Consider the following 22,839-nt stretch of genomic DNA (forward strand, 5'->3'; position numbering starts at 1 on the left):
CTTTGCCTAAGTCATTCATATAAAAACGACTTGAAAATCTTATACAGAAGCAGAGTCTGAGTGGCAAGGAAGGAGTGGCGTCCTACGCAGCTGTCTCCCTGTGGATTCATCACAAGACCTGTGGATGTGGGGAGTGGGGGGCGTCATGGGTGGGTGTCTTACCGGGAGGGTCGCGGCAGACGTAGCAGGTGTACTGCTCCGGGATGCTCTCCTCCAGCAGCCCCAGGCACACGCTGTGCTGCCAGCACAGACACTCGTCGCACTGCGGGACAGAGGAGCCATCATGTGGGCCCGCCACCCACAGGGGCCCTCCCGCAGCTCTCCTCCACACAGCAAAGCCAGTGAGCGCTGAAGACGAATCTCATTTTGGAAACAGTCAACTATTTCGGGAACTTCCTCTGGTTGCACCCATTAAAATGTGCTCTGATAAATTACTTGATTCATTAAAAAGTCATAAACCTATTTCTCTCATCTATTTTCCACTGATTTTTAGGTAATTACATGTTTTAAACTCTTAAAAATAGCTTATTAAAGGGCAGAAAAAAATTTTAAAGGCAAGTTTATAGCAATGCCTGTAACAATAATCTCTTAAAGCACCAACTGTAAATCTGTAGTTTTCTTATGTGAGAAAACTACTGAAAAGGGGGAGAAAAAAGGAGATTACTATTTTTATTCCTGAACTAACATCTCCAAATCTCCCGTGTCATCACAAAACCTGTGCTATGCCTCCCTTTTCTCTTAAAGATGCTCTGCCCGCAGGGAGAGGCCACCTGTCCTCTAATCTTGAGGGCCAGTGGGATTTTGTTTCCACGGCTGCCTGGTGAAGGGAGACACACAACGTAAATCACAACAGGGACGCAGACCAGCAAGAGAAGGGCTAGGTCTGCGGTCAGCGGGATGCTCACCCATCTGAATGGCTCCTGAAATGAACTGCAGCTTGAGGGCCGCGGACTAAACACCCTGGCAAAGGGGGAGAGTCTGTCTAAGGAAGTCTCTTCTCTGGGGAAGAAACGTCCCAGCCACTACCGCTGCACGTGCACATGACGCTGCGTTAGACACCTCTGCCGCCCCAGCACAGTGAGGAGGAGAACACAGAAGTGCGGGGCACTGCGGAGCCCTGGAATCACTCACTCTTCCCGTGGGGAAGGCAGCTCACCTGGATCATGAAGCCGTTCTCCTCGTCCATTTCACAAATGCATCGCACGATTTCATTAAGAGCTTCGTCTTCATCCTGAGATTCCTCAAAGTTGGTGGAGTCGAAGTCCTGATTGTACTCATCCCCACTCAGAAGCAAGCTCTCTGTGGAAGAGTCATCTAGGAACTCCACGTCAGTCAAGTCTAGACACACAGAAAGGGATCTCAGCACAGGCGTCCAGTTCCGTGGGACGGGATCACGCTACTACAAACTGAGCGAGCGATGCTTTTTCTCATCCTCATGTGTTTCTCTCTCTTTTCCTTCCTCTCTCTAAAATTGTTTTACAAAAGAATTCAAAGTCCATGTTTAAGACTAAGATAAACATTTGGAGAAAAAGCATGATCTTTGGAGTTAAGATCAACCTTGGTTGGAGTTTTAATTCTAACACCAACTAACCCAAAAAGCTGCTTGATTTACAAGTCTCTGCCTGTCTACCTATGCAATGTGGATCAGAAAAGCTACTTTATAAGCTGGTAGTGAAGAATATGAAAATAGATGTAAAAACACCTGCAGAAAAGCAGAATATGATAGAAACTAATAGTTTCTTCCTACCATCTGACCTACTACTAAGTATAAAGTCAATTTTACTTTATATGCTTTAAAAAGTAGCTCAAACTTCCAATGTTGACATTTCCATTTAGTTTATAGAACTTTTCCAACTGTGCTCAGACAGGCCTTCAATAAAGAATGTTCTACCCTCAGATCTACATTTTAAGAACCTGAGACTTGTTTGAAGCATTAGTTCACATACTTTCACCGCTGAGATCCACGGACAGAATCGCCCTGGGGTACTGATACGTGGTGTTCTTCTCCGTAAACATGCTGCGCAGAGCCAGGGAGGGCCCCGAAGACCGAGTCAGCGGGGAGCAGCACCTTTCTAGAAATTCTAGGGAGCTGTCTTCATAGTCTGAATAGTCTGCAATACAAGACACACAAAGGAACAGTAGTGCCCAGTAATCAGGAAGAGGCGCTACAAAGGTAATGAGGTCAGGTTTCAGACACATAATGATCACACCACCACCTCCTCTTCCCACCCACGCCTCGCTAGATGATTCTGCATCTTATTACCTGGGTTTGGCAGGCTACCCAATAGACTATCACTGGTTTTCTCACTGTTTTCTGAAAGCTGAATCAAGGCACTATGAGATTCTAGATTGAGAATAACTCCTTCAGTCCGCTCAAGGGTGCCTGTCAGGTTATCTAGTCCACCATAAGGTGGGAATGGAAGTCTCCAACTGTTGCAAAGATTAATTTACAAACCGCTTAATTTATAAACCTAGCTCCTATTTTCAAAATTATCTAGACAAAGGAAAGCTACAGGAACTTCTCAGTTCTCATCCACATAGGGATCTTGTCCTACCTCCATTTTGGTAAAAGAAGAGAGAAAAGTTGAAAAAAAAAAAAAGGCAACCGCCATTTTAATATACTTACCATGCTGCTTAGATTTCTTTTTCTTTTTCTTCTTCTTCTTCTGTTTTGGTTTGTAGTGATCTTTGTCTCTCTTCTCTCTCCTTTCTTTATCCTTTTCTTTTCTCTTACCTAAATGACAAGAGAGAGTGAGTCAGGAATCAGCCTGCTCCTGAGTGGTTCCTTTGTGTTTAACCTAAAAGCAGCATTTACGTTTGAATCAGCTATTCCAGTCACCTGCCCAGAGTGATGGGTTCAATTAAACTGTTCCTGTCCTGAGTCTGGAGCTCCTGATGAGCTTATTGGACTATAAGAGGGGGTCTTCATTAGCAGTGCTGAGAATCCCAACTCCTGACACCTTGAAGTTAACACAGACAGTAGTTAACATCTTTAAACGAGGAATATAACTCAGCTTCCTGATGTGGCAAGAAATAAGCTCCGCAATCTCAGACCGTCTGAGGAGACTCAGCATTTCCATGGATGATTTAATAAAAATATATTAGAAGATTAAAGAAAACTTGATGATCTCTTTACTTTGGAAAAATAAGAAAGATTAAACCAACCCATAAATAATTCCTTCAGTCTTCAATACTTCCCCAGTGTGTACAAGAATGAAAACTAAAAACACACAAAAAAATGTATTTCATTAAACTTACTTTTCCTAAAATTTCCTTTTACCCAATCGTGTACTTTAAAGAAAATAAATGGAAGTTAAAGCAGTATCCTAGAATATTTTATTTAAAATTAATCCATCACAGATATTCAACTACTGTTCCAACTCAGAAAGGGTTAGTCTGCGATTTATCACCCAGGTTTAATCAACACTCAGTGACCACAACCCAGCAGCTAAACTGTAGAGTATTTAAGACTGCCATCATTACTCCAAAACTTTTAGACATTATAGCACAGCTGCTAGAAAAGACAGCACAAAACTTAGTAACTTTCTTATATGGTAGTTTAAAGAAGATAGCCTGGGAAAAATGACTATTTAATTTCAAAGTATCAACAATATTCAATGGCAGCTTATTTTTAAATAGCCACAGCTTTAAAGATGTTTAAACACACAGTTCTGAGAAAGCCTTAAAGTCCATTGACAAAAATACACACAATACTGTAAGATATGCATGAAAGAAACCCTGCACCTGGAGATGAACACCACCAGTAAAGGCTCAGGCATCGCTCACGCCTTAAGGAGCACTACCGGGTAAAGAGCCAGGGACAGACCAAGTCCTCCCACTGCCAAGCCATTTAGTCTTTTGCGTAAAGATTTTACTTTCTGTTCATACCAAATGCTGTGGAGCTTTTTTCTTCCAATTTCACTTTTTTTTCTGTTTTCGATATTCCTGCAGGTTTAGGGGGAAAATACGTAGGTTTAGTCAGAGAGGGTTAAAAGTATAAAACAGTGTTTTAAATTACAACTGCTCACCAAGAACTCTAATAAGACTCTTTTCCCCTGGAGGTCTCCATGATTTTAGTGCCTGAACTAGTAACAAAAACACAGGACTTCTTACTTTGAAGAACTGGTAAGTTAAGGGTGATTTTTGCTCCTCAGACTACCAGACTAAACTCCTGGTTCCACTATTAGCTTCTGGCCCGGAGCAATTCATCCAGTCTCTGTACTTGAGCTCCTTACCTGCCTAATAGGAACCAGAGTATCTACTCTGTCTTGTTGCCACGACTATGTGTCAAGTGTGTAATATGCTTAGACCGCCCCCTCCTCTGTGGTGGGGTAATCATTGGAGCCTATATCATTTCTAGGATAACTATGGGTCTAAATATGAAGAAATATGATAAGCTAACTGCACGAGGCAATCAGTGGAGATCCACTGCGGCCCAGCCTTGGGCAATTCAGATGCTGAAATGCGCCTGTGGCAGGTCCACGTGGCATCTCTGCTTCCATGGCAGTTCTGACGTAAGTACTAGTCAGCTCATCCAGGGAAACAGTAAACTTATATTAAAGTATACTGGTTTTCAACAACCTATATGAAATTTTCAACTAATATTTAAACTCCGTTGCCTACAAACCTGTCTCTGAATGTAATCATAAATGTGGTGTTACATAATGATAAAAGCCAAAGTGGAATTATTGTACAAATTGTTTTTGGTCTTTATCTAAATGTAAATACAAAGGCTTATTGACACATAAAAATATTCAACCTTAATGACATTTCAGTTTAACTAATTGTTCAAAATACATTTAAACCAATAGTGCGCCCCCCCAATAATTGTAGCAGACAGACACATTTACTCAAGCTTCTAACTCACAGTCAACCATTCCCAGTGCTTACATGTGTCTGGATTAATCTAAGAAAAGTACAACAGTACATTTAAAATACAATTTCAGTTCAGTAAATCATGCTTTAACATTATTACTTACAAGTTCTTCTATTTTTGAATAATTTCAACACAGTATCAAAAAAGCTAGCATTTTATCTTCAACTATCTATAATAATAAAAGCATAATATGCTAATTAGACCAGATGTCCTTCCGGACAACTTTCCAGACGAAGTCAGGGCTGTGAGGGAAGCCCGGGTCCCGGATGTCTGCCAGTGGCCAGAGGAAAGCCCGGGTCCCAGGTGCCAGAGGGAAGCCAGGGCCGGCAGCCAGAGGAAGGAAGGAAGGCCTACTCTTGCACGAATTTCATGCATCGGCAGGCCTCTAGTTTTATATAATTTAATTTAACACAATAAAAATATAAAAATACCACTCAACTTGAATTAAGTTAATAAAGCTCTAATAAGGTAAGTTTCATATTAAGTCAGAATATTGACGATCTCCATGACAAAAAATAAAACGGTCATTAGAGCTAAGAGAAATACAATTAAATTTCCTTATTACCAAGACTGTTGAACAAATGCATCACTTCCTTTCACTAATTACTGTTCGCTGACTACTAATAACAACACCATGAAAATTCTACAACTTTGATGCAGTCTTCTTAAAGGTGACGAGGCATGCGCAGTGCAAACCACAAGAGCTGTGCTTGCTAAGCCCCCTGGTCGCAGACACCTGCAAAAGCAGCCCTGGATCACGCCAGTGCCTGCGGCCCCTGGTTCTCTGAAGCATCGTCTCTGGGGTGAAAGGTGGAGCAGGGATGGCATCCCCTGGGCTGGTTCAAAGAGAAGGAACTACTGACAGGGCTGCCTATATGGGCTGCAACGTGCGAGATCTCTCAGGTACTTGGAAAACAAAACGGTTATGAACCGCTGCTCAGAACACAGGTCAGGACAGCATGCAAATCATTGAGGTTTTCATGCAAGTCACACGGCTCACAGGGTTTTTAATCAAAAGGTGTCCAATTAGAATGTGACCTGAATTTCATTACTTCCATCAAAAAATAAAAAATGAAAGGGGTAATAGAAATAAATTAGAATTCCTCCTACCCTGCATTCAAACACTGTGTTCAAACCTCTAAAAAATGGACTTTCAGTCATTAGCATTTAAAACCATGCATAGCCTTGATTTAAACAACTAAATCACCAGCCATCGCCCATACACAAAAGATCCTCACTTCAACACACTTACAAACTCATTGTATTACAAACCTACACTCCTCTCTCCCTTTCACTTTTCTAGAAAACGGTCCTACTACTCTTTCTCAAACAGTTACTTATAATACTTAAAAAGTAGAAGAGTTACTATGCCTTTCCTCCATCCCAGTACATTTTAACCATCAGAGAAACAAGAACCACACTCCAATGGTAATTAGGCATATTTCCACAAATTTGTAAGACATTCTGAAAAAAAAAGATGAGGTCAATACTCCAATTGGAAGCTAAAGCACCTGAATCAAGGATGTGCACGCACAATCACTACTTCGACATTTCAGGACATTTAAGCTGGCTAACACACCTCTTAGTTATTGCAGAGCTATGTATACTGGTTTATCTTTCTGTCTTATTACTGTATCTATATAGATACTAGAGGCTCGGTGCACGAATTCGTGCACAGGTGGGGTCCCTCTGGGTGGCCTGCAGGGATCAGGCTGAAACCAGCAGTCCAACGCCACCTGCATGTGCCTGCTGCAGGCTCGCACCCAATCAGTCCCGATCGGGAGAGGCTCGCGCTGGCACAGCAGCACTTGCCAGCCATGAGCCCTGCATTGGGTGCCCTCCCAAGGGGAGTGGCCTATGGGATCAGGCTGAAACTGGCTCTCCAACATCCCCTGAGGGTCCTGGATTGTGAGAGGGCGCAGGCCAGGCTTAGAGACCCCACCAGTGCACGATTGGGCCAGGGAGGGACCGTGGGAGGGCTCTAGGGAGTATCCGGCCCATCTCACTCAGTCCCAATCAGCCAGATCCCAGCAGTAAGCTAACCTACCAGTTGGAGCATCTCCCCCCTGGTGGTCAGTGAACGTCATAGCAACTGGTTGATCAGACTGACCATCTGCCCCTTGGTGGTCAGTGCACATCATAGCAAGCAGTTGAGCAGCCTTAGCATATCATTAGCATATTATGCTTTGATTGGTTGTTCAGTTGTTCTGCTGTTTGGCCTATTTGCATATTACCCTATCTAATAAAGAGGGAATATGCTAATTGACTGCCCCACCCTCAAAGATGGCAGTGCCCACAGCCAATACGGAGGGAATATGCTAATTGACTGCCACACCCTCAAAGATGGCAGCACCTACAGCCACAAGATGGGCGGCAGGGGAGGGCAGTTGTGGGAGATGAAGCCACCAGGGGAGGGCAATTGTGGGAGATGAAGCCACGAGGGGAGGGCAGTTAGGGGTGACCAGGCCAGCAGAAGAGGGCAGTTAGGGGTGACCAGGCCAGCAGGGGAGGGCAGTTAGGGGTGAACAGGCCAGCAGGGGAGGGCAATTGGGGGCAACCAAGCCTGCAGGGGAGGGCAGTTTGGGGGGACCAGGCCTGCGGATTAAATGATCCAATCAAAAGACACTCCAGAAGCAACACACCCAGTGGCCTACTTTAGATCACCCCCCATTTAGCTCCACAAAGGACACGCCCAAAGGGTAGACTCCTCAGGCACCAGAGTCCTGCTAAAGTAAATCCACTCCATGGGGCCAGCCCCTGCACACTAGCTAGAGTCACAGCCAGTCCTCACCGCCAGTCAGCCTGAGGGTCAATGTCACCCACGATGTGCCAACAGCAATCAAGGCTCAACTAGGGCACACAACCCACACAAGGAACACCCTGGAGCACCAACTCAGGTGACTAGGGTGTCTGCACCACTGAACACAATGAGGCCCACACCAAGACACATCAGAGTTAAAATGCCAAAGGTTAAAGACCAAGCAGCAGGAAAAAGGCAGTTGGTTATGTACAGAAACAAATTCCTAAGACTTTCGGCTGATTGGCCAACAGAAACTTTGTAGCCAGAGGAACTGGCAAGGAATATTCCAAGTGATGAAAAGCAAGGACCTGCCACCAAGATTACTGTACTCAGCAAAGCTATGTTTTAGAATTGAAGGAAAGATAAAGAGCTTCCCAAATAAGAAAAAGCAGATGGAGTCCATCACCATCAAACCAGTATTATAGGAAATTGTAAAGCTATCTATTTAAGAAGAAAAATAAAAATTAAAAATAGGAATAATAAAATGGAAATAACTACATTCCTATCAATAATTACTTTAAATGTAAATGGATTAAATGATCCAATCAAAAGACACTGGGTGGCTGAATGGATAAGAAAACAAGACCCAAGTGCCCACTGTATAGATGACTGTATAAAGATGTAGTACATACATACAATGAAATATACTCAGCCATAAAAAATAAAATCTTACCATCTGCACTACATGAACAGACCTGGAGGGCATTATGTTAATTGAAATAAATCAGTCAGAGAAGACAAATACCATATGATTTTAGTAATAGTGGAAATCTAAAAAACAAAATAAATGAATAAATAAAACAGAAACATACTCATAGATATAGAGAACTGATGATTGCCAGTGGACGGGGGTTAGGAGGGGGTTAAAAAGGTGAAGGGATTAGAAGTTCCAATTGGCAATTACAAAAGTCATGGGAATGTAAAGTACAACATAGGGGGTATACAGTCAATGATATTGTAATATCTATGCATGTGCCAGGTAAGTACTAGACTTACAGTGGGTATCGCTTCATAAGTTATATATATGTCTAATCACTATTCTGTATACCTGAAACTAATATAAAATTGAATGTCAACTGTAATTGAAAAATTTTAAGAAAATTAAAATTAGAAAGAAAAAGAAAGCGAGAGAGGCAGGGAGAAGCAGATTAAAGTGACAAAGTAAGAAATATGTCCAGGGCATATGATGGCACAAAAGAACTTTAAACAGAGAGAGAGACCCTATCTCCCACAGACATTACATAAAAGTGTTTTTTAAGAGAATTACATATGCCAATGTTTACAGCCTATAAATCCAAGCCTAGCTGCTCATAAAATGAACTGTTACCTGAGGCTGTTGGGGCTCCTCTTCCATCAGGTACTGCTTTGGAAGAAGGATTTGTGAGCATCTGCGTATCTTCCTTGTCTGCCCTGGCACACTCATTATGGTAAGAGGGATCTGGAGCTAGCGGTGCTGTGACTTCCAAACCACGACTTAAGTCAAGAGGGAGACAGGGTCCCATCTTCTCAAGTGACAAATGTGCAACATCAGGCACTACACAAAATAAAGAATGTGATAGAATATTAACACCGATAAACTGGCTCAGTTCATATCCACGTGGATTTAAATGTTACGTGAGCTAAACAGTGCCTGGCACAAAGAAGCACTCCATAACTATTTGTAGAATTCACGAAGTTCTTAAAAGTCCAAAAGATGTAAGAAGGAAGAAGCAGAAACTTCTTCCTATTTTAAGTCTTTGTCTCTTAGTACTTTATCTTCCTTTACGTGTGGCTCTGTAGGAAATCAATATACATTACCCTCTGGTACTGAGGTCGCCTGCTGACTCTGAGCACTGATGGAGAAGACTTTGCCATCAGTGGCTGGAGAGGGAGGAGACACCTTTTCTCCTGAATCATCAGGCATGGGCAAGGTGGCCAAGCGCTGCGATCTTCTCCTCCGCTCGCTATGCTTGGAAGGTCTAGGGGGGCTCACAGACTGTGGAGAACCTAGAAAAAAATCTTCAATGTTCACGAAGCAGACACATGCCGGGTTCATCTTACAATATTTGAGATAAGTGGGAAAAGGCATTATATACTGCCCTCTGATGTTGTAAGGTATCCACAAGGAACGGCATGTTCCGAAGGTAATCAAAGGCAAAAAGTGTGCCCTCACAAAGAGTTCATCACAACTTCTAAAAGCAAAGCCTACTAGTATCAAAAGAAGAGAACAGGGAACATAAATTTCAGGTAGCGTCCCCACAGGACAGACTACAGTTAATTCTCTAATTGTAGATTGTCGTGTTAGTTGCCATTTTTCCTTTGGGAAAATCGTCTCTGTACAGCCAAAGATTAAAAACTATATATCCCTTCTGCTACATTACAAATCTAGAAACTCTATGGGGGAAAAGAGGCAGGGGCATGGGTGACAAATATCTGACATGCATAGTTAGTGCTTTACTTTACTTGCCAAAGTAAAAAAAAAAAATAAGTAAATAATTTCATCCCACCCTCATTCCCCTAAATGGATTTTTATAAGCATATATTTGGGCCTGATTCATTAAAAAAAATTGAACAGAGCTTTAATACCTCTTATGGGCAAATAATCAAGATTTTAAAAGAAAATGACCCTACTCTTGCCCTCCTGTGTTTTGTTTTTAATAACTTGGTGAGTCATATAAGCAAGCATCTTCTAGCTAAATAACACAAGTTTGAAAATTCCTTTTTGTAACCTTTAATTTTCTTCCTTTGATATGGCATGTAAACGCTTGGTTATTTCCAACAGGCAGGATTACATAAGGCCAGTACAGTCACATTAATTTATGAGGAAATAAGTGGTCTAAAGAGGTTGATGCTTTGGGTATTTAAAAGTAATTTTACAAAAATTGAAATAAAAAAGGTGATAATTTAATAAAATTCAATTGCTGCCACACTGTGGTTATAATACCAAAATACAAAACAATTTCAAAATGAAATAATGTCATGTGACATTGTTGCAACTACTAACATTATTTCATGCTAAATGCTATGAGGAAACATTTGAGTTTTTCTGTTCCCATCCTTTCTACCCATTTATTAAAAAGAACAAAATCAAAACAAAAAAGTGCAAAAAATGGATAAATGTGGCTTAGTAGAAAATATGGCAACTGAATGGAAGAGATTAATGTATTTGGTTGAAAAAAGTCTACTCAATGCCAACATTTTCAATTACTGCAGAAGATACGATGCAGAAGAATCCAAAAGCAAGCATGTAATGCTCATTTACTAATCAGGGAACTAATTCATTGGAAACAGTCTTTTACCAAGTGACTTCCCAGGTTAACTGGTTTTCATATTTTTCTAACTTATTATACCAAACTCATATGAGCAAGAGTCAGAACAAACGTCTTACCTACAGCCAAACCCGTATTGAAAGGCTATTTTTAAAAAGGCTAAATTAACTCTTGAACGATTAATGGTATTAGAACAGTAAAACCTTTAAAAATAAGATCAAAAACTATTCTTCTTTCATTAATAATAACTGAAGTTTGCACTCTAACTACTAGAATAATAAACAAAATGAACTGCAGATGGGGACCTGAAAGTGGGGACAACTACATCTATCCATAAGAACAGTCTTAGGACTTCAGGAAAAAGACTGGCAATGGGTCTTCTATGTTTTGTTTTTTGTAATGAATCAGGCCTCTCGTTGTGCTTGGATTATTAGTTGAAGAGGATCAAGCTAGAGTGGAATTGCGGTATTACAGGGTAAGGTTTCTCAACCAGCAGTAGTCTCTGAACAATACATCCGTCAGAAAGGTCTACAGTTTGTGCCCCTGAAATAGTTGCAAGCTTCCCTATCATAGCCACTTAAGACTGAATGTTTAAATAGCAACCTCATAAAAATACAATATATCTACAATCAAACTGTTTTCCAGGTATCTTATAGGATAAGGAACTATTTCTTAAAAATCTGTGCTCACTAGTTTTATTTATCACTGAAGAAGAGAGCTGAGATACAAGCGTCAGATCCTCGACTTGTGTTAACTCTGGGGGAAGTGGTGATTTAGGGGGCTTTAGACACCCAGAAGGATCTCCAGATTCATGTTTGCATTTCTTGCTGCGAGCCTTCCCTGAAGACAAGGTTGAGGATAACAGTGCAGGTTTCTGAGTGTTGGCAGAACTGATAATGTCAGCTTCATTTTTTTTCTGACTTTGAGGTTTAGGTGAAATCGCCTGAATAAATAATAAAAAATTGATATTTTTATTTTGGTTTCTTCATTTTTGTTCTTGCACTCTATTTTGACTGTTAAGCAACTTTAGTATCCAAAAACATTGTTAAGCAACATATAACATTTCTATTACAAATGAAAAACCAAAAAGAACCCCACAAATTATTAACTAAAAGTTGAATAGGTTGTCTTTAAAGGGATGCTGTCAACTTTGTCTAAATTTGGCTTTAAAAAATGTATTATTCATAATCTCAGAATATAAAAATGTGATCTTACTGGACAAATATTTTCAGTATTAAACTGAAATATACATCTTTTGAAGCCATAATTCCCAATGACATTAATAATAATTAAGTAAATAAACAGCATTTTCATGTCTTAGAGCATTAAAGATATTCATTTAAACCTTTGACTTTCAGGTGTTTTCTTATAATTTCCTTTATTAAGTTGAATGTAGAAGTCTAAGTGGACAGTTTCCCTTTAAAGAAAGATCTCAACAGGAAAACAATGATCAAATTAACGAAACATTATCTTTAACTCATTTTAGTGCTGAAAGCTCGAGTTTCATAAGCATAATGCATCATGAAATCAAAGCCACCAGCAGTACAGAGTTAAAAGACTAAAAACAATACAAAACAAGCCAACAACAACAAAAAAAAACCAAGGAGTAAAACCAAGTGTAAGTTAAAAACATTGGATTTAAAAACAAAATACGTCGCATTCTTAGATGAGAGTTTTTACCTTCTTCCTGCCAACTGATACTTTTAAAAAAGAATTGGAACTTTGTCAGTTCTTTATTTGGCAATACAATGTCCTACCTGTGTAAAAATGTATGTGAATGTGTCCATTGATAACAGAAAATAGCCACATTGGATGGATTTGTAATCTGTGGTGATAGAATGCTGTACTGTATTTCATTTTGATATTCTTATGAGAATATAAGATACACTTTTTAAATATCTACACTCAGATAGGCCTCTATAAAAAATCAAGTTGCTAGCACTCTGAACAATATACTTGTCCCTCAGAAACTTTCAACTTCCATGTCTTTTGTGAGGGATGACCATCGGACCTGTGTCTGCAGTTTTCCAGAATATGAAAGATCATTGCTGGGTACCAAACAGCGTTCTGTTCCCATTAAAATACAAGGCACTCACATTTTGGTGTAAAAAAGTGTATATTTGGCATTAGGTAGGACAGCTTTGAATGCTCTAGATGGCATGGTGGACAAACCACATGAAAGGGCTCGTGTCAAGTGTCCCATTTATTTGTCATCATTTCTACTCTTGAATTTACTCATTACACATGTGTGTAAGTGCACATGAATCATTTGCAAAGGTACTCCATAAATGGAAAGGGTCCCTACGTTTATCATAAAAGGTGTTGCCAGAAAAGTAATTAGAGCCATTACTTGTAAATAAACAATTTTATTGTTCATCTTCACATATGTGAGAGACATCACTACAGCATCCATTACTCTGGAGTTACAAAGTTATAAAACAAGATTTTAAAACTTAAATTAGTATCTTGATAAGGTGCTTAACTTCTAAACAAGGACAAATTAACATTTTAAAAACTTACTTAATTATGCATCTAATGCAGGTTTTATCCAAAAGTAAATATAACATAACAATTCCCTAATACAATTAAATAATCTGTAATTAGTAATCTGAGAATTGGGGTTCAAGATCACAGAGTTTGAATGTTTTTAATGTAAATAAAATAAACCCATTATTAGCATAGTAAATTTTGACTGTAGGCCTGTTATAAGTTTATGTCGTTGTGATACTATTTTACTCATTAGAAAAACAGAGGTTAGCGAGAATCAATGCCTCTCCTTTAGCCTGCTGTTGATACCAACTAAGACGTAATTGAGAATTTTATAACTCGGCTTTTTAACTTTGAAGCAGGACAAACAGCATAAAAAGAATTTGGTTCCATATATTTTCACATTGAAACCAACCTGAATAACAAATTAAAAAATGAGGGAATAGTATTATGTTCCTTAAAAACCTTAAACAATGTACAATGTTCTCATTAATGATTATTGGTCTCTTCGTTACAAAACTGGCAAGAACTCTCAAAATTTTTTAAGTTATGCAACCAGAAACAGCCGAGTCACTCCATTTTTCTTTCTTTTTTTACTCAATTTCAAAATGTTGGTTTCTGTTCTTCCCTTTGAAATGGGCGCTGCCCTCTACACTAAACTCCACGTATAAGTGATTTTCACATTCACCTCAGCAGGACTGTGCATAATGAAAGATTGACATTGTAATGAATTTTCCAGAAACATTTTATTACCCAAGTCCCTGATTTATTGCATTCTGAGAATACTATAAACAGTGGTGAAAATACAAAATGATGTTATATTTGGGATGTTGAATATAGTAATACACAGTAAAAAAAAGTCACTTAAAATTTGGTTGATATACTGACAATAACGGCAAAGACTTAACCGTTTGATGATCACAGAAAATCAGAAGGTGTAATTTGCTGACATATGAATCAATTTAAAAAACTGTTCGTTTAATACAACATTAATGGAGGCACCAAAACAATGCATTGTTATCAAATCAGGCCTAAAATAACCCTGAAAAACTCAATACAATATCAATTAAATTTGGATTCTTTTTCTGAACAATAAGAGCAAAAGATACTCATTTTGAAGTCTTCTTTATTAGGCTACTAATAAAGAAAATTAAAGTAATACAAAAAGGACATATTAAAACTACATTAAGGCTCAGATTTTAAACCAGGAGAACCAAGGAGATCCAGTTATGGCTATGACTGTGTCCTGACAGTCTAACAGTGCCCAAGAAGTTAAGCCCTTGGAGGATGTAAGAGCATGCAGGTCATTATGTACAGGGATTGTGGGGATCTGAAGGCAGCCAAGGCAAAAATCTAGCAACCACAACCTTCACTTTTAAATTCCTCTATTAGGTGGTTTAAAGACAGACCCATAATAGTTTTTTAAAATTCTTTTTTTGTAGTTATTAAAATATACATCCTAGCAAAAAATGTATGGCTCATTGATCAATTCGTAAAACACATAGTCAGTCTAACAACACCAATCGTTACAATATAAAAGAAACTTCTTACAAAAGAAGCTTTATTAGATGTCCGAAACCCTGTTTTAACTCACAAATGGAAAGTATTTGTGTAAGGGTCTTTTTGTAAGCTGGTCAAAGGGATCCAGCTGGAAACTTATACCCTGGGAGGCCTGTCTCCAGGCCTTCAAATGTTGGAGGCAAAGGCTTTAATGTCAGTCTATAGAAAATAAACGTGAAGTCTGTAGTTTGTACGCCTCAGAGAAGGCAGAGTTAAAAATATAGCAATTAATTAGCTTCCTATTCCCATATCTGACCGAAAGGGCAATTTCAATTACGTGGATATTATAGCTCCGTGATCATTCCAGTTGGGAACCTTGAAAAAAATCAAATGCTACCATTTCATACCTGCTCCAGCATTGGAGCCGTTTCACTGTAGTCTTCCTTTTTTTCAGCACCATCCACCCCAACAGCTTTGGATGCCAACAAACCTTGAGAAAAATTGTACAGAAATTGCTTATTAGAAAAAATGTTGACTTTCACCCTAATTAACTTCACAAAATTTTAGCAGTTGTGAAATCCCCCATACTTTTCAATATATAGGAAGTATTCACAAAAGTTTACCTGTCAAAAATACAAACACCCTTAATAATGACTCAAAGGAATGAATCAGAATTTGAAAGTTGGTTACATAATTAGTTTTAGATATTGCTCCTAAAGATACCCTTAAAGCACCACACACATACATTTATTCTGTAAAAAATGCCTTCCTCTGATAATATGAACTTACCTAATATTACAGCCCCATTCTACAAATGATGAAATAATTTGGGAATTCCAGTTTTCTCCAATGCATACCACTAAATCTCAATTTTGGAAGTCAGAATATTTTAACTGGAGTTAATATAATTAACTTTAAAAGATAGTGAAACTCTGCTTTTAATTTATAAATTAAAGGCATTTACTTGACAAGTACCTTTAAGGAAGCCATGTTTATGAAAAGCGTGTATTTGTTTTTACCTATGGCCACCAGATACACAAAATGTCACCAAAAATCATTTTTGTGTCAATTCAAAGTTGGCCACACAAAATCTTTGCTTCAAAGGATGTGCAACAATCAAAAACCTAATAGTAAACTTACTGCAATTATACCACATATTACTGAAACTGTCTACAGCACACTTAATAGGAGGAAAAAGATGCCCCCAAATGTCACATAACTTCAAGTTAGCCAGAAGGCAACATTTCTTGACTTTTCCAGATAACTGTCAAAATGTTAAGTAATCTAAGAACTCAAATATTAAAATTGTATTCTTAAAGTAATACTGCAGCCAAGTGTTAAACTAGGCAAAAAGCACCTTTTTTATTGGAAAGTTGAATATCTAGCACTCGGAATTATACTTTAAAACAGAAAAGGTAAAATATAAAATTATGCTGTGGCTACATCAATGATTGGTGTTAAAACTAGTGTTTGATCCAGTTTGATATAACAAACCATACAGCATTTGCTCAAGTCTCACACAATATCAAGTGTAGATTTAAATGGGAGAAAACATAATATATAATTTTATAAAAATAGTCTATAAATTCAATCCTAATTATATTAATGTAACTTCTGAACATATTTTCAGGCGACTGAAAAAGATGTAGCATGATATAGTTCTTTACCATTTAAAACCACATTCACTAGGGGTTTCTTCTCTAGCTAGCATTTTTGAGAATCAATAATACTAAAAATAGAAATAATTAGAGACATGAGTTCTTATCCTACTTCTTCTAGGGGCTGGTCAAACAGGATAGATAGCTGCTACTCAATTTCTTAAATATAGCTTACATTTTGCTTCCTTTCATACCAGTGGTGGGAATACCTTTTTAAATCTTAGCAATAGATGGAGTAGATCACAAACTACAAAATTAAAAATAAGGTACTACATTTTAGAAAAACAAAATAATTCAATCCCACTCTGTGAATTTAAGTTGCAATATTATAAACTCAATTAATGAAAAGCAATTCCCACTTAATGGTTTGTGAAGGAAAAATAAAGCTTTGTAATGTTCTTACAGAAAGCAATGGGGCACTTCATAAAAAATACCTAAGATTAGATTAGAAAATATAATACTTGGTATCTAGTGAATTCAACTCTCAAATATGATCAATAAAAAGTTTTTCATATTTATATCATGCCATCTTACAAAAGAGTTACAACTATAAACAATAAAGGGGACAAAAAATAAAATATGGCCCTAGCTGGTTTGGCTCACTGGATAGAGCGTCGGCCTGGGGACTGAAGGGTCCCAGGTTCGATTCCGGTCAAGGGCATGTACCTTGGTTGCAGGCACATCCCGAGTAGGGGGTGTGAAGGAGGCCGCTGATCGATGCTTCTCTCTCATCGATGTTTCTAACTCTCTATCCCTCTCCCTTCCTCTCTGCAAAAAAATCAATAAAATTATTTTTAAAATAAATAAATAAAATTAAATTAAATTTGTGCTTGAGGAGAGGACTCTGGCTACTGCTGCCAGAGATGAAGTCCACAATCCGTTACCTGGCCCTAATGTTCTGGGGAGAAATGCAATCTCCTCAGGAAATGAGAATTGGAAGGACACGGATACAAATGAAATTAATTCTAGTTCTTTGCAGATGTGTATTATCAACATATTACTAATAGGGCCTCCCCCAGAAGAATGTATCTAGAGAGTATCTTAAACAAAATGAATGCTTAAGAAATTATTTAAATATCAAATAGAAGCAGAATATCACACACTCATGAGAACTACATTATGCTACATTGTAACTCACGAAGTTACAATTTCTCAGTTCTCTGCACATCATCTATAAAGCACATAGTTGGTCTCTTGCTGTCACCAGGAATGAGCAGCAGAAACCAGAGCACCTGCAATAGCAAAGGGAAGGGAGAGAGCAGAGTGCTCTCTCAATGTGTGGCCCATGCTTCATCCAGAATTCCAAAACCCAATATCCTTCCTGGTAGTAAGAATCAATATTGCTGATATTATCATCAATAACAAATTACTGGCCAATTCAAACTTCTGGGTTTTTAAAATTCTTTGTAAGATTCCTTAAGTTGCACAAACAAATCTAAGTTGGCTGAACTTCTAGGGCACTCCTAGAACAATTAGAAACAGACACTCCAACTGCTGACATTTCTTCTACTCTACTGACAACCTGTACTTTAAAATCTATTCAAATTTGCTCGCAGTTTGCTTGAAATTTTGCCCGAAAGTCTGGACTCCTGATTCTTCCTGTAAAACTGTCTATTCCAGCTTAGTATACATGAAGTCTGTAACTGTCCATATGGCACGTTACATAATGAAAAGCAAGACTCTAAGAACATCTATCTATTGTGCAACCATTATTTCAAGGTTCTACTTATTTGGAAACTTATGAAAAAAGCCATCCTATATCATTCCCTACATAGAAATCAGGTTTAGAATCTCTGGAGGGTGTGTATATGGGAAAGAATAGGAGTGAGTAAATAAATACATGAATTAAATGTATCCAGTGGCTGGTCCACTCAGTTCTAGCTTGAACTATTTAAAAACAGTGTGGAGAAATCAGCAGAACAAGCTGAGACGCTGCTATAGTCACAGTCCTATTCCGCTCAGCAGCAAAGGGAAGAAGGACAAGTATAAGTGAGCTTGATAAATATAAATACACCATAATTCCATCACAGAAATCGCCATTTTTCAATTAGTTCTCATCTGTTTTCATGGTCTACAAACGAAACTTACTGTACAGAGGCAAGCTTGAGTTTTACTCTTCAAAGACAACGTATAATGTCTATTGTCTGTTTGCATGATATAGCTGTACCATGAATCAGAAATAGATGCAGAGAGATGAACTATTAAAAAGATCATCATACATTTCAATCCTCTGAATAAATAAAGGGAAAAAATTATAATGGGTTCACATTCTAAAACCTTATGCTTTTCTACCGCTGCCATATTATCACATGTTCATCTGAGACTCTCAGGGGCAGTGAAGACAAATCCCTCCACAGAGGGCACAGGGGGCTATTACACTCCAGTATTAGAATTCCTTGAGGCACATGGCGAATTGTTCCTCCCACTCCCCACTGTCTTTTCAAGGTCATGCAGAAGTAATGCATCATTGTGGAAGGAGCTGGTTTTATTTTTTCTTTAAATGTTGAGCTTGAACTTCTCAGTAAGGCACAGGCATGAGCACGCTGACTGAAAATTAAGTCAGGTCATCAGACTGTAGGAAAATTCGGCACTGGGAGGCTGATGGCCGCATCAGGTCGGTGTCACTGCATCGTCCTAGATCTTGGCTCCTTCGGCAGCGCTGCTCCCATCTCGGGGACCCATGGGTTGGAAGTATTATTCTACTTTGGCCCCAGTGCACAGCACTAGGGTCTGTTATTATAACGCAAAACTGAAGTCTCAAGTTGCCATCATAACCATTACCTGGATAACATTTTATTCTGGCTTTCTCCAAAGTTAATAGTTTCTAAAGAAAAGGTGGAATGAATGAGCTTATTTTTAAATATTTCCTGCCCTGGAACCAAGTACACCCTTCATCAGAGAAAGGCACACAAATCATATTCACCATGGGAAGCCTAAGGAAGTCTCACCTGTCGAAGTCAATGATATTGCTTCTATGTGCACAGTAACAAAACGTGGTTCTAAGACCCTCAGCTCCAGAGCCACCGAGGGCTTCCACTCTTCAGAGCATGGACAGATGTTACATTTATTCCTGAATCTGACAAGGAAACCCAGCTTCTTCAAATTATTTAAGTGAGTATCAACAAATAAAGGTTCAAGAGCTTTATTAAGTCAAAGGCTCTAAAACCATTCTGTCCTTAAAATAAGAACATAAGACTGAATAAAGTATTTTAACTGCCTTTTAACAAATACTCACAAAAGTTACATATGTTTACAACCTCTTTTGAAGACTACAGTCATTGGGCTGAATGGGCCTCAGAAGGGATGGGGCCTAGCACGACTGACCCCAATTCTAGGACTTAAATCCCTCCTTCTATGAACACTAACCAGGCCAGGTTTCCAGTATTTTTCATCGCTCTAACACTCCGCTTCCTAAATTACAACAAAGCATGGAGAAATAGGACCAGATTCTAGAGACCAATCGGAAGATAGGGATAGAAACTTTAAAAACGTATGGATACTTTTACATTGAAATTAACAGCTTCAGTGTTCACCTTTCCAACCACATACGGTGCCATGTTTAATGAGACTGATGGAGTAAGAATGTAAAATATTTAGAACCTCAGACAGTATGTCACCACAGACTGACAAAAGCAAACAATTCAATTCTTATGGAATTACTCCTACCATCAAGGTGATCTGAAGACTGGGATTTGGTAACGTTGATCCTATGGACCCTCACAACACCCCTGTGAGGTAGGTAGAAGACAGGTGATCGCTTCACATTACACAACACAAAAAGCTGCCAGTTTTGAAAAAAGCTGACCTTGAAGAACCAGAGAGGAGCTGTCTTTCTAATTAACCAGTTATGTTACCCCAAAAGATACTCGGCTTTATTACAAACAAACCTCTCTAAGATCAAGCCCGCCAACCCCCCCAAAAGAATCATTGTAGTTTACCAGTGATCTTGTTAAGCCGAGCTCTCTTTGCCTGAAACGAGTTGCCTTGATTATTTTTCCTCTTGTTTGACAATGTGCTCTCTGGCTGTGGAAAGACCATCTTTGGAACGTTCTCTACATGAAGTCCTACTTTTAACAGAACACATATATGAGGGTTTATATAGCATCCAAAGTTAAAACACACCATTTTTTAAAAAATAAATAGCAAAAATGCTCTGCACTGAATTTTAATCTAGTGCTTAACATAAAACTTTAAAAACACCCACAAATCTCTACAGATTGACATATTAGAAATAAAAACTACTAAGCAGTTATTCTTCAGGAAAGAAAAGCAAGAAGAGAATGACAGGCTGCATTTTCTATATTATATATTGAGATACTTGCAGAAGTATTTAAGATTTTTTAGAAACATAAAACAAATAAAAACCCAAACACCTACTACCAATAAGTTACAAATCAAAATCTTAACTCATTTCTATTCAAGAATATTGAGGGCATCCACTATCAAGTACCCATGTTAAACCACTAATTTTCAAATCTGTAAAATGCTAAAAGTTAACCACCATACTGTGCTGGGAGAAAGGCCTAATAATTTAACTATATGTTCAAATTATAGGTAGCCAAGGGGTTTGATTTGTTCATTATTCACTAGGTGAATAAGGACTAAATGTAAGAACATGTTTTATACCAAATGTATCACTAGACGTGGGCAGATCTTCCTTCTTCTCAACTTCTGGAGTGGCTACAGAAGCTGGAGTTTCTTCCTTCTTTGAAGGAACTTTAAACCATTTCCGCTCATCCTTCTCTTTCTCTTTATTGCTGTTAGCGCTCATTCGAGGTTTGTTCCCTGTTTTATTCTTGGCTGCGGCTGCAGCAGCTGCTTTGACTAAAGCTATCCAATCCTCCAAAGGAAAAACACAAAACATGTGAAGCATTAAACATTAATCAAAATTTAATTACACTAATGAGTAAAAACATCTATCACATGTTCAAAGCTACCTTCACACGCACACAAATTTAAAAATCTACTTAACTATATTTATAAGGTACATCAACATGGTAGATTACAGAATAACTGAACGGTTTAGTTGGGTTTATAACTTTATATAAAATAGAAAAATATTCAATAACAAAAAAAATGTTCCTTTGGTATATTTTCTCAGGAATAAAATCTAAAATAACAAGAAACCTATGACAAAAATGGAATACTACATGACATTTTGCCTCAGTATTTCAGGGTTTAAATGTGAAATTACAATTCTTTTCTGTAATCTAACAGACCATAAAAGAAATGAGAAAAATGCTTAAGTAGCAATTCTGCAAAGATTAAAATAAATGTATTTTATTGAGTAGTGTTTCTTATTAAGATGAATGTTCCACTCTAAGTATAGTCAATTTCATAGCAATCAAGGTGTGATTTTATTAACGTTTAAAGCTTTCAAAGTTCAGACACCAACTTATTACAGCAGCTTTATATTACTAGTGAATTTTTTTAAAAAGAGCTACTTGACTTTACCAAAGTAAAGTCCACATGCTCAGGCTCCAGATTCATTTCTCTTCCTCTACAACTTCCTGGGCCTATGTTAGCTGCCATCTTCTAAGATGCAAATATTTATTTTTCCTGTATTTGTTGTTTGTTGCTAAATAATTTTGTTCTTTTATTTTTAGCTAAAAATGCTTATAATGGGAAATATGGAAAGATGTAAAGAAGTGGTACTAATATTTAAATTTTCACAATCAAAAAGTATTTTTTTAAAAAAAGGACTATTTGTAATATCTCTAGAGAGTTAACCCTTCCTCTGAGGACTGCTAAGTTGTCAACGAGACCAATTCAGATTAAACCCAAATGGGTAATTAAATTCTTAGTCCAAGCAACCAAAAACAATTTCACAGCATCAAATGCATTTAACTGGAATTATAAAAAATAGGTCATTAGCAATTCAAGTTGATGGCTGCTCAGTCTTGAAAATACATGGTGAGGGCAATAAGCCATTAAAGACAAACAAACAAAATTGAGGTCCCTATTTCCCGCCTGACTGAGCTGAACTGAGAACAGCACGGACTGTACCTAGCATATTCATTCACCAATATTGTACTGGCTACCCCCACCACACGTGCTGGGAAGCACGCTAAGTACTCAGCAGCTGCTGCCTGAAAGCCTCAGGAACACATGGGCCCTGGAGGACCACATCCTTCCCTACCTGGAAAACACCAGCAGGCATTTAGCTTTCCCAGTATTTAAACTATGTCCCCAGCACATATCTCATTAGAAAGCAAATTAGGACAAAATTGTGAAATAGAGGTTTATGTTTCTAGTTAAAAAAGCAGATGT

The 22,839-nt window shown here is 38.3% G+C and overlaps 1 protein-coding gene across 1 annotated transcript in view; it reads right to left on the reverse strand.

Moving 5' to 3' along the window:
* The window catches only part of PHF20L1 (PHD finger protein 20-like 1), a 54,265-nt gene that overhangs the window by 7,307 nt on the left and 24,119 nt on the right, over positions 1 to 22,839 (reverse strand). Inside the window, exons 7-17 of the mRNA XM_015561566.1 lie at positions 21,196 to 21,409; positions 20,508 to 20,633; positions 15,319 to 15,401; positions 11,615 to 11,867; positions 9,474 to 9,662; positions 9,004 to 9,210; positions 3,889 to 3,945; positions 2,627 to 2,734; positions 1,947 to 2,111; positions 1,157 to 1,338; positions 163 to 262 (exon numbers count right to left, since the gene is read on the reverse strand). Coding sequence (XP_015417052.1) covers positions 163 to 262; positions 1,157 to 1,338; positions 1,947 to 2,111; positions 2,627 to 2,734; positions 3,889 to 3,945; positions 9,004 to 9,210; positions 9,474 to 9,662; positions 11,615 to 11,867; positions 15,319 to 15,401; positions 20,508 to 20,633; positions 21,196 to 21,409 — 1,684 coding nt within the window. The remainder of the gene's footprint in view (positions 1 to 162; positions 263 to 1,156; positions 1,339 to 1,946; positions 2,112 to 2,626; positions 2,735 to 3,888; positions 3,946 to 9,003; positions 9,211 to 9,473; positions 9,663 to 11,614; positions 11,868 to 15,318; positions 15,402 to 20,507; positions 20,634 to 21,195; positions 21,410 to 22,839) is intronic.

The sequence above is a fragment of the Myotis davidii genome, unplaced genomic scaffold (assembly GCF_000327345.1).
Source record: "Myotis davidii unplaced genomic scaffold, ASM32734v1 scaffold30, whole genome shotgun sequence".
Lineage (NCBI taxonomy): Eukaryota > Metazoa > Chordata > Mammalia > Chiroptera > Vespertilionidae > Myotis > Myotis davidii.